Source organism: Protopterus annectens, chromosome 8.part0, assembly GCF_019279795.1.
Source record: "Protopterus annectens isolate FY-2018-M chromosome 8.part0, PAN1.0, whole genome shotgun sequence".
Classification (NCBI taxonomy): Eukaryota; Metazoa; Chordata; order Ceratodontiformes; family Protopteridae; genus Protopterus; species Protopterus annectens.
Window position 1 is genome coordinate 621,484,026 of NC_056741.1, and position 12,827 is coordinate 621,496,852.

The 12,827-nt window shown below is 38.3% G+C and overlaps 1 protein-coding gene across 1 annotated transcript in view; it reads right to left on the reverse strand.

The window, feature by feature from the left end:
• LOC122808326 (plexin-B3-like) overlaps positions 1–12,827 on the reverse strand; it is a 2,760,797-nt gene that overhangs the window by 808,489 nt on the left and 1,939,481 nt on the right. Inside the window, exon 24 of the mRNA XM_044079291.1 lies at positions 8,376–8,535. Within this exon, the coding sequence (XP_043935226.1) occupies positions 8,376–8,535 (160 nt within the window). The remainder of the gene's footprint in view (positions 1–8,375; positions 8,536–12,827) is intronic.

A 12,827-nucleotide genomic window follows, 5' to 3' on the forward strand; every position in this document is an offset into this window, starting at 1 on the left:
CTTGAGACATGGGAGTAGAGAAATTGTGTGTTCTATAGGGTGAGCATGTTGAGACCATACTGATTTGAGGAATCACAGAAGTTTCCTCATGTGAAGCCTTGCTTAGAGGGAGCATTGGAATGGCAGATGCCATTAGCCCCAAGATTCTGAGGAACTGTCTGGCAGAGATCTGACATAGGTGGAGTGTCTCTGCAAAGATTACTGAGATCTCTTGTGCCTTGGAAGGTGGGAGAGACACTGCCATGCTCAGGATATGGAATCTGCAGACCAGAAATATGAGATATTGGGCTGGATCCAGTGATGACTTCTTGAAGTTGATGGTAAATCCCAGGCTTTGAAGAATGGCAACTGCCATGTTCCCAGTGCATATTTACCCCCATGACATGACCACACAAGCTCAGGAGGGCAGGGAAACCAGTGAAGACATTAAAAGGACCCCCCCCCCAAAAAAACACATAATAGACAGCTCCACCCAAGACATCCTTAAGTTCTGTGTTAGCCCTGGTAAAAATTATAGATGTAATCGGGGGGGGGGGTACATTTGAGAGACTGAAAGACCCAATGATAGACATGAAGCACTGAGAAAGGCTGTCAGTATGAAGCAGGGGAGCAAAAGAATCCCAACAATGTAAAATAAAAACAAAAAAAAAAAATACAAGCTCTTGACTAGTTTACGAATAACCATTAAGACAGTTTTTGTTGCTTCATCTTTGGGTCTTTCCAGTTACCAACACAATTATCTAATTTAGTGAAGCTCTTAATAAATCTGTCTTTAATAAATCTGTCATTACATATGTTTAACAGTAAGCCATCATCTGATCCTAGTGTTTTACCCCTTTTTGATTCTTTCATAGTGTTTCCACCTCACCCTATGGAACTTTTTGCAAACAGCTCCCATGATTCTGGTCTAAACTTTTTAATGGCAGCTTGCTCAAGAAATCCCTTACTTCATTTGTCTTTCCTTCCCAATCCATCACTGCATCACAGAATTGCTCGTTAAACTAAACAAAACTTCCCAATTTATCTCCAGGGTTCTCATGAATCCTCCCTGTCCTTTGATCTATAATCTTGTATATTTATCTCTCCACTTCCTGTTGTCTTACACTTTAGAACTAAATGGTTTTGTGTTTTAGGTGTTAATTCAATACCCAACGTTATAACAGCCTGCTTAGCTTGGCCTACCTTGTGTATCCAGCATTTTACTTGCATTCGCCTGAAATTCTAGCACTTGAGTTCAGCCCCCTTCTTCTTATTGATCATTCTTCCTGTAGATTCAGTACCTTTGGATATAACCCAGTCACTTTTTAATTAATCTTTTCTTATTTACAAAATTCATTAGAGCTTCCTTAAGTCTGTCCCACACATTTAATATCTGACTCCCCCCTGCTGTGTAGAAAGCTCATTACTGTCTAAAAATTCCAAACTGCTTTTAAATTGTTCTCCTTGACAAACATACAGGCTACCTCCAATTTCTCTTGACCCTTTCCTTGTCAACATAGCCTCTCATGAGCAATGGATATTGGTCTGATAAAGAAACAGGATGTATGCAAACTCTCAATAAGATACACATGCTCCTTGCTAAACACTTTGTTGATTCTTGAATATAATTTGTACCCGTTTGAGAAGTATGTACAAGTATTTCTAAGAAACCTTAATGTCTCATGCACATGCATCATCCTTCATGTGCAACACATTTACAAATAAATCACCCTAACACAGTTGCTCTGTGAGCCCTAAGACCAGTTTGCATCTTACCTAAACAAAAAGTTGCATTTCCAGTCTACAGTCCAGAACACTAACCCCTCCTTTGCTATAAAAGCTTACAGCAGTCCCAGTGGGATATACAGATTCATAACCATGCATAATACCTCACATAGCTTCCCTCTTACTAACACAAATCTACATATATTTTTTGTGCTTCTAATAGCTCAAAAAGCCTTATTTTTAGAATTAGGATAGCAACACCCCTACTTAGTCTCAATGGATATAATGAAAACAATAATTTATACCCAAGATTTCCTAGTTTCAAACACCCAACACCATTCAAATCCTTTTCTTGCAGTAATGCAAACAGTATATGCAAAATTACCTTTGATGTCTTTACAGGACTTGACAAATCATTAATACCCCACAACAAAACTAAATGCTTATTATATAGCAGATCACTATTGAGTACCTCATTCTCTGGCCTCAACCTTTATCTTTTATTTATATAAGCTAGAAATAGGTGCTGTATGTACATTACATTAACTTTGACTATTGTCAACTTCATGAAGGGCACTTCTTGCATCCTGAGCTGTATAAAACTTCTTATAAACTAAAATAAAAAATATTCAGTGGTAATATGTACAAAGTGTCAAAAACTGCCACATTTTACATTTTCTTTAGTACACTTCCAAGCAGGTGAAAATCTTGCCTAACAGAACAGAGATTTTGAATGAACATTTAATGCATTACATCCCAGAGCCCCCCTCCCACTCCACTCTGGATTACTGTCACATCTGCATCTAACTTCTAAAATCATGGGAATCATAGGAAACACAGGGCAAGTAAGCCTTGCTGCCATTTATACCTTGCCAGCACTCCCCTTTACACTGTACCTCCTTTATCAAGGACTGCTAGACACTGTACCTCCTTTTTCAAGACCTGCTAGATTAGTCAAGCTAGGGGTGAATTTGTGAACATCTATCCAATCATCCAATTCCCCTCTGATGGAAAACAATATATCACACTTCATGATTTGTAACGGGAATCTATTCCAGAGAAGTGGAAAGAGCCACATAAGGAACATTGCTCTCCAGTGTTTTATTTGCTGATGAAAATTTAAATCCCTAGTTCTAGCACTTGTGCAGCTATTTGAATTGTGGAGATTCGAGAGATCACACACCTCCCCTCAGTCTATAAGGGACAGTGCTTTCAGTCTTTTCTAGTAGTTTATGGCTTTTAAGATGGTGATACTTCTACTTACGACATCCCAAAGAGAGACTGCAAGCAATAACGATCTGAACAAATGCTTAATATAGGAAACAAGTACCTCTTTAGATATGGATGCTATTAATTTGGCCATTAGCTACATTAAGCAGAAGTTAAATACGGAGGCCAAAGAGAAATACATTTTGTATAATCTTCAAAAAATCTAAACCCATTATTCTTATTTGTTGCCTCACACAACAACTTCACTTCACATTTAACATACACTCACAATGACAAACAAGTATGCTTCTTACATTTAAACATACTGTTTTAACTTTGCCTAACACTTTGCAGAGTATTTCAAGTCCAATCCTATAGCGTTCACTTAAATGTTTCCTCAGCTCACTGAACTAAATTTTTCAGACTCTTATACCAAGTAACACTTTTCTCTCTCTTTCTCCTTCTTTCTCTCAGTTAGCGAAACACAGCATGTTTAGTGTATTAACTGCATGTATTATCCATACATTCTAACCTTATATCTTATTCTCTTGGCAGTCCATTGCTAATTCATATTTTCTGTTAACCAAAATTTCTGTCTCACAAAGACTGCTTGTTTAGACAGACTAACAGATTAAAAATGTTTATTCTCTCTGGATTTAACTCATCTCCATACCCATAACCTTGTTTTGGAGATTTACTGTCTCATTAAACGTCAGAACAGTCAAGTCCCTCCAAGTGTTACCTTCTCTACTAAGTGAACACAAGTTCCAGTGTAACATGTCAAACTTTGATTTTATAGCAAATCTTGACCCTGTTCTACACTTTCAGTGTCACACACACACACACACACACACACACACTGCGCCTCTGAGGTATGGCATGAGCGGCATATTTTCTACCCTAGCATTTTTCTAAGATTTTTTTTTTAGCCAACTGAAAGTAAATGATGTACTTCACTTTCTAGGCAAAAGTAAATATTTAAACATTGTATATAACATCAGTAACTCAACTCTTGATGAAGGAATCATGCCAGTTCAAAAGCTCAAGTTGGTCTTTGTGTTTTCTGCTACGGGAACAAGACGACACTTCTTTATTTATTTATTTTTCCTCACCGAACTAAAACTCTGCTTGACCACACAGGCAGGTTGAGGGTGTTCCCCCTAAGAGCTATCACTAATATAGACAAAAACTATTTTAGAATAAAAACATCTTAAGTGGAAAGCACCATTATATACACAAGGCCTTGCACACTCGGTAGGACAGACACAAAAATCATGCACATACTACTCTGTATACAGGGAAACTGTTCTTATATTGAAATCCATGCCCTCAGCACCTTAAACATTCTGTTCTTTAAAAGGCAATTACAGAGCTTTGGTAAAACAAATACACCTACATTCAGTTCAGGTAAATCACAAAACCCAAATTTTTTGGTCATTCAAAAGCCATTTAAGTACAACATTCAGCAGCACAGGTCAGCTTTAACTGACAATTTTGTAGTCTTTACAAGAACCTTTCTTTAGTTTGCTTCCTTTCCAACTCTTTGCAATAGATGCCTTCAGCCTAATATCTTTTTCTTAAAGACCAGGAAAACATTGTTTTTACCCCTTCCCATTTACCATGAAGTTCTTCTACAGTTGTCCTCTACAATATTTCCATCTGTGACAAGCCCTCATGTACCTTGTGAAACAGGGAATAGAGCTTTGCCTGAGCATCATCAGAAGGACAAAATATGACTCCTCTCCCGAGGAGGTTCACTCTGAAGCAGGCCAGATACAACAATTTACATTTAAAAATTCCCACTCCTTCACAGCTTCATTGCATAACAAAAAGCTGCTTTCTTTTGCAATGTTTCAGATAAAAAATCATGACCACACCATACACTTGTTTATGCCACCTTTAATTCTTTTTTAAGGGCTTGCATTTATAACATAATCCTTTCAAGTTCACGTGTGTGGAAGTCAGCCAAGAAGGCTCTAAACATTTGCCCAGAATGACTATGGGAGAAAAGAAAACGTATGGCCTTCACTCAATTCCTATCATTTCTCTCCAGAGACAAGACCATTCCAACAAAATATCTTTCATGAAATCCAAACAATTCACCCTCAGTAATTTCAGGAATACATGTGAATCTTCGGTTTTTATGTCTGCTTCCATCTTCTAGCTCTATTTTTTTGTGCTATCCCATTGTCTTTTTACTCAGCAAATTATCAAATAGTTTTAAGATGGCTCCTCTTAGCCTGAAATTCGTCCTGACCTTGTGGCAGCTCAAAACAGATAGAATTACCTTTTTCCACAATTTTTTTTTTTTGCATTCTTGTCATCATATAAGCAGAATTAATCACCAGAATCTCAGAGATGACTATATTGGCAGTTTCAGTCTTGTAGAATTAAAATTATACTTCTAATCTTGGAAGAGGAGGAAATTCTGCTCAAACACTCTTCATAAGTTCTCTGTCAAAAAGGTAATGTTCAGGACTTCAAAGCAAAGGTAAAATACAGACAGAAGTGACAACAATTCACTGTAGCAAGTCTACAAAGTATTTTATACGAGTACAGCATTTTTCAGCTAATGTAATCCAAAAGTAATTTAATAAACAGATTAGGACCTCTTATGTCATGTATGCAAGCTTTCTAGACATGAGATTGATGAAATGATCACATCCATAACATGAAGGCAAACTTTAAGCATATTTAATGATTTAAAGATTTATTCAAATGGTACAGACAACACACCAATTATTAGCCATGTTAATGGATACGCGGTCTTACATACAAGATGAAAGATTGAAAAAATGTATATAATGCCTGTAACATGATATAGAGGGATAAAGACCTGACTAGGGCCCAAGCAACCCAAGTTTGATTAGCGACTCAGTAGTCACTGGCAGGAGAAAGACAGACTGGCATGCCCATCCTTTGGGAAGTAGGCTCATGCGAGAGGGCACATTAAGTGGTTTGTCCTCTCTGGCAGACACTGTTGCAGAGTGCTTTCTGTGGTGTGGGCAGGGCAGCTTGCTGATGTCAGCTCCTTGCAAAAGTTGGGAGCGGATTGGCTCTGTCCACCCACTGAGCATCCTGCGCAGGGTCTTAACATGTATGTGCAAATAACTGAGATTAAAGAAAAATACTGGGAGCACTACGAAGAGGAGTCAGGACACTCTGATCTCATCGGCCTTAACCATTATAGAAGCAAGTCTGTGGGGGCAGTAGACCTAAAGAACAAAATGGGGCACAAGGATTCCCTGATGGCTACAGAGTGAAAAATAGTACAAAAATATGCACAATGCCAAAAAGTATTTCAACCAAACCTAAAAAGTACTTTGAAATATCAGTTTTAAAAGTACAGCCACAAAAAGTATTCTCTGCTCTATCCACCAATCTGACCATGTAGCCACTACAGCACTCTGTTGAGTCCACCTGTTCCCCTGTTAAACCTATGATGGAGGAATATTTAAGACGTAGGTGCTTCATGGCAGTCATCTCTGGCTAGCAAAAGATTCTTCTGTACACACCTAACCCAACAAGCTCTTCTTAGGTTTGTTTGTAGCATGAAATGGTCATTAAGGTCTTCTCTTCAATTCTTGCTTACGTGTGTATTTTTGCAGTATCTTGTGCTGAACTGTGCACACCCTGTAATCTTCTTGACAAAGTGACTGACCTCCAGAAGGCACACTCCTAGAGAGATCACCTCCCTCCCTTCCCCAAGTACAGATGAGTCAGCATTAGTGACTCAGGTCTAAGCCTGCCAGCCTGCTCTTTCCAATTTAAGGGTTTGCCATTTCAACATGTACCACTGGCTCATCAGTTCATGCTTTATCTCTCTGTGCCATGCAGTAAGTCCGATGTTACAACAGTGTCAGTGGCTCAACAGGAAGATCAAAAAATTGTGGGGATTCTGTTCTCACATTAGATGCTTAAACTTGTCTGGCTGTACAGAGGATAAAGGCTTTCTGTGGTCTAAAGTCCGATTCCTCTCAACTTCCAATTGTCTGTGTATGACACTGAGCACATCAATTAACCAGATATTGCTTTAAGGCACTTGAGAAACTGGGCTAGGCTCCTCATTGTTCTCCTGGACAGCATGCTCAGTAACTACCGATGAACCTAGGAATTTAGTACTGAAACTTCAAAATAAGAGTCTTGTGTATTATTATGAGCCACCTGAAGAACTAGTATTCATATTGAACCTTAAGCATTTTCCCGCAATATTGCCTACAGTGGCCAATTGTTTACTGCTGAGCTGTTGCATGCCAGTATTTGTTTATGAAGGAAGTATCCAATAACCCATCTGGTAATTTCTGCACAAAGCTAGTTATGTGATTTGTCACTATCCTTACTGACGGAGTACTGAAGATTACCAACGTTCATTAAGTAGCCAGGGAATCTCAAGGCAAAAAGGACAGTATTTAATGGCACCTACTGCAAACCTCTCTAACCCTTTCTTATGTGAAGGTCTACTGTAAGTGCAGATTATGTCACAGTTACACTGCATATTACTCACTGAATCTTCTAACGCATGTACAGCCTTGCAGGACGGAATCCCGACAAGCAACATTATGAAGACTTCATAACACCGATGTACAGAAGATCTAATTCTTCAGTCAAGGTGCTCTGAAGGACCATCCTTGTAAAAAGCAGTCTCAAGACACCAGATATATCTAGTACTGTTTTTCTGAAGACCGTTACTAAAATGTACAATGTTATAGTACAAATATCCAAAATACCCACACTCCGGAAGAAGGTGTGGCAAAAATCAGTGCATCTATGCTTACTGTTGAAAGTGCGGCACAAATGAAAAAAATCATATGGAAAGGTACTTAATGGTCATCTGACACACTTCCATGCATTTTGTAAAAAGACGAACAATTGACTAAACTTAACTTTTTTTTTTTTTGTCCAAATGGGGAAGAAAACTAGGAAGTATACTACATTGTTTCACATTAGGTCATTATTAAAAAGGGCATTTGACTTGTTCAGATTCACATATATATTTAGAATATGCTCACTGGAAAAGTAATACAGAGCAAAGGCTACAGCAGATCCTTGTGAGGTGGCCTCAAATGTAGAAAAAGTGCTACTGATAAGAAAGAAATGTTTGCTTCAAGTAGCCTGTTACTTCACATGTCTCCTTAACTCTGAATCTGAAACATAGCACAGTGATAAAAGTAAACAAAAGGAATCTAGCACTCTTTCATTCTGCTACTTCAGAACACTGAATATATTAAGGTCTAATTTTAAATGGAATTCAAGCATAACTTGCTTAGCTTCCTTTCCCTGGGTCTCTGATGTTATTATGGCTTAATAAAAATACTATACCATCCTAAGAAAAACAGTTTAATGTTTTAGAACAGTCACAACTACTCTCATACTGCATCTCTGTATATGAGTACAGTACACAGCTGATGTGTTTGTTTTCATATTCATAGTCTTTTTGACATACTTTGCAACTTCCTACTTACCAAGATTCAGTGCATCTACACAAGTTCGCTGGGAAAATGGTACTCCTTTGTAGATCTGATCTAGGATCTTTTCTTTAACTTGTGTAATAGTGTCAGTGTCCAGGACTCGGACTGGAGTCAGCTGCACTTCTCCCCCATTCTTCATTAGTACATTCAGTGTCTGTTAAGGGGCACAAAAAAGGGAGAGAGTAAAACAAGTAAGATAAAGAAGGAACACTAGATCAAATACTACTCCAATTCCAACAGATGTGGGTCTGAAAAGCCAAAAAGTCTGACTCAAAAAATTGATGTCGCAAATTCCCTCTGGAGTTCAGACCATTTATTTCTCAAAGCTTGGCTTCAAGCAATAATATATGAACTAAAGTAATCCACCCTGCCAGTATGTCTCAGGGTGACAAGAAACCAGGCTGGGTGCAGCTACCACTCAACATGCCATCTCCTGAATCATTTCTTTCCTATTTAATAAACTTCTGTTTGCTGTCTATAAATCTACACTGGTCTATTTCTATTACTTTTGCTGAAGTCTTGCCAATCTAATACTTTCATAAAAGCCTTGCAGTACAGAAATGTGTTTTTAAGGCTTGAGGTGTGTCAGATCCTCTCTCTCCTTTGGTTTGACTACCATTATACGACTCCCCCCCCCCCCCATTAATATTCCAAAATGTGCATGCTGATTAGTCAGCGTGCACATTGTAAATCAAAGTTATAGTAATGGAAAAAGGTCCCATCGCCCGGACTTTTTCCATTAGTATAACCTTTTTTTTTTTTTTTTTTACAGCAACAGAGAACGCAAGATCTCCGTTGCTTTTTACAACCTGTCTCGCTATGTTAAACCCATTTAACATAGCGAGACACTTTAAAAAGCAACGGAGATCTTGCTTTCTCCGCTGCTTTTTTCAAAACTGTCTCACTATGTTAAATGGGTTTAACCTACCGAGACAGCTTTAAAAAAAGCACCGGAGATTTTCCGTTGCTTTTTTGAAAGCTGTCTCGCTATGTTAAACTCGTTTAACATAGCGAGACAGGTTGTAAAAAGCAACAGAGATCTTGCTTTCTCCATTGCTTTTGCCCACAGCTCTGATGTACTGCGTAAGTATACACATGTGCAGTACATCAGAACTACCGCAGAATACCAGACAGCTGTGGAAGGGTAGCAAGGAGGAATTATACAATGCCATTATTTAAGAAAAGTAATAATTTTTTTTTCTTAAATAATGTCATTGTATAATAGCAATAACCCACGCCTGTGTGTGGGTAGTGCTGGATTTACCCACTGTTGGCTTTGTTTGGCCACTCGGGCTTCACCCTCATGACCAAACCACACCAACCATGGGTAAATCCAGCATTACCCACACCCAGGCATGGGTTATTGCTATAATATTGCCTGTCTTCAAGAGGGAGCCTCATCCCCAATAGAGAAAATTGTTGACCATTTCATTCCAGATCCTAACTACTAAATATTTCTTTTTTTATGCTTCTACTGGATGCCCATCTATTTGCATAATTTCTTGCCTTTAATAGCAAGAGTTCTTCCTCCTGTATCATGTCCATCATCATTTATTGTCGCCTTCTAGTTTGGGTACTTGTAGTTCAAACAGGTTTTCATTTCTTTCAGCTGTGATTCTACATCTGTGCTATGCTTATATAAAACTCACACTCTTTTGGTTTTACTTCATTTCCCTGCATTCTGATTTCTAATCTTAGTGATCAGTCTACTTTTTTTTTCATCAATCTTTGTACTACAGTGCTATCTCACAACCTTTGCTTTACATTCATTGGTATTCTCCAAGTAATCTTTTGTGTTTCTGTAACTCCATTTTTCATATTGCTTCTAAATATTTACTTTACTTTGATAGTTTATCTTTATTTCCCTTGCTTTATCACAGAAAATTCTAATTTTATGTTACAGGGGTCTCAAACCAAAACATGTTCCACAGTAATGCAGCTGTGTGTCCTCATGAATTTCTTGATCTCCCCAGTTTTTAAATTCCATTTTTCTCAAAGGTGCATTGGAAAACTCCAGTGTATTTCATTACATGACCTATCCTCTTCTTTCAGTATAATTTTACAGTGATGTATGGTCCATTTCCTATACTAAATGCAAATGTTATTTTTAATACATAGCACTTATTAATTGAGCCTGTGATGATATGAGTAGTGCCATCTGTGTCACAGAGAGCAGGGCAGTGCATATGTAGCATATGCCAGCATAGCTAGCTGGAGTTTTGTAAAGAATTTTATGTCATTTGACTATCACACTGATTTGCACAGATACTTGTGTTAAACATGTATTTGTAAAGTTGCTTGTGTTAAAAATGCATCAACAGTGGGTCCTGCTTGACAGAAAAGAGATGTACACATGCATGTCAGACAGTATTATTAAAATGCATACATTTAATCAGTTATAACAGAGAATTCTGGAAGGGAAGACGTTAATCTCAGTCCAGCTAATTTTGAAAAATAGGTTGAAAATTAAATGGGTTGCTTAGGTCATAAAGGTTTTATGTTACAGTTCTGATTGCAGCCATAGACAAAAATGCCTGGGAAAACCAGGACTAGGAATCTTACTGTATTGTCCTTAGGAGTGAACTAATTGCTACGATGGAAGGGTGGAAGCTTTTGAAATTGATTTATAGCTCTCGTTTCTTAGCAAACCTCTGGCTGTGTATTGTACCACAGTCAGCTGACCCGATGAAATGTCATTCTATAACCAGCACTGAAATAATTCTTTAGATATTAGTGAGAGCTATGACAGACCTCTCACAGCAGCACTTTGCCTTCTAGAACTTGACAGGAAAGATCTCATGCAACCACACACCTCATTTTGCCTTGCTGTAGCAAGCAACTCATCATCTTGCCTTGTTGTAGTAACTAACTTAATTAGGGAACAGTCATTCTTTAGTCAGTCAGGAAATATAGTGAGATTAGTTAAGTACTATTTTTTCTGCATCTGTGTGAATCTATCCAACTGTGTTACTTTTTATATCTCCTGTGAAAAACTCTGGTGTTTACTGTAACTCTATATTCAGTATTCTCATGTGTTCTATTTCTTACATTGTGGCTGTTCTTTTAGAGATACTTTTAACATCTTAAGAGTAGTTATGCTTATTTTGGTGACACTGTGGCCACTCTTGCAAGCCTTGCTGCATTGGTCAAACTCTACTGTTTGTGTTAGTATTAATTTTACTCGTTATAATTGGGTACCACTGTAACAGCCTTAGAGTAGCTAACTGGTGGCAGCGTAATTACCTTATAGTTCATGCAGAGGTGGCAATGCTGGTAAATCTGTGTCAGCCTTTCCCGTGTGTGTGTGTGTGTGTGTGTGTGTGTGTGTGTGTGTGTGTGTGTGTGTGTGTGTGTGAAAATCAGATATCTAAGAGAGAGAGAGTGTGTGTGTGTGTGTGTGTGTCTGTGTGTGTCTGTGTGTGTCAGCTACTTGGAACAGGGACACACAGCTCCAAAGTAGTCAGTGTAGAGTCTTGTTTGGGGCCTGGAGAGAGACGCACACAGTCCAGCCGCAGGTCTGGAGTGTGCTCATTGTGTGCTCTTAAGGAAAATGCTTGGTGAAGAGAGCTGCATCTGAAAATACTGTGCCTTACCGGTGTGTCAGTGGTGAGGATTAAGGCTCCTTGATTATTGGCCTAGAGTAGGGACCGTCACAGAGCCCATGTTTTATTTTCTAGAAAACTAAATGAATTCAGTGCTTTTTAAAATTTACTTAGATGTCATCTTTCAACACATATACACTCACATATTTCTCCACACATTGCCTTCTAGCAATACCTTTTCCCCAGTTACGTTTTTATAACATATTGTGTTCCAGTCTCAAGTCACTATCGGACTTCCTTGCTGGAAAGCTATTACATCTCCAATTGTCTGCTTTACAGCCTGCATTTTAGACCTAGGTGGGATGCAATGTGTAGGCAGAGTGATTATTCTTCCTTGACAAGTTCCTTTTACCATTATATACCTTCCTTCCTAGCCATTCTTTTTCATCTTCTTTAACCTTTATTCCTGTATCCCTTCTCATTAATAACAGTACACATCTCCTTCATTCTCTTTCTAGTAGCACACGCTTGCAGTCTACTTGGTAAATTCTCATGTTTTTGAGCAGCATATCCTGTATACTAAATTTGGAAAACTTTTTCCAAGGGTTACAGAGGCCATAGATGGTGGCCATGCAGTATACACTGCATATCTTGACCAAGGCAATGCCTTCAAAATCATTCCTTACACTGGCATCATTATGAAGCAAAACAGTTTGGCTCCACAAAGGGGGTAATAAGTTGTTCTAGTGACATCCAGGTAACCTCAGACACTGGAATCAAATTAGATTATATTGAAAAAAAAATATGCAAACTGGATCCAAACAAAACACAGGGAGGAGACAGAATTAGTAATAATGACCTGAGAACACTTCAACTAGAACTTATAGTACCATTATATCTATTA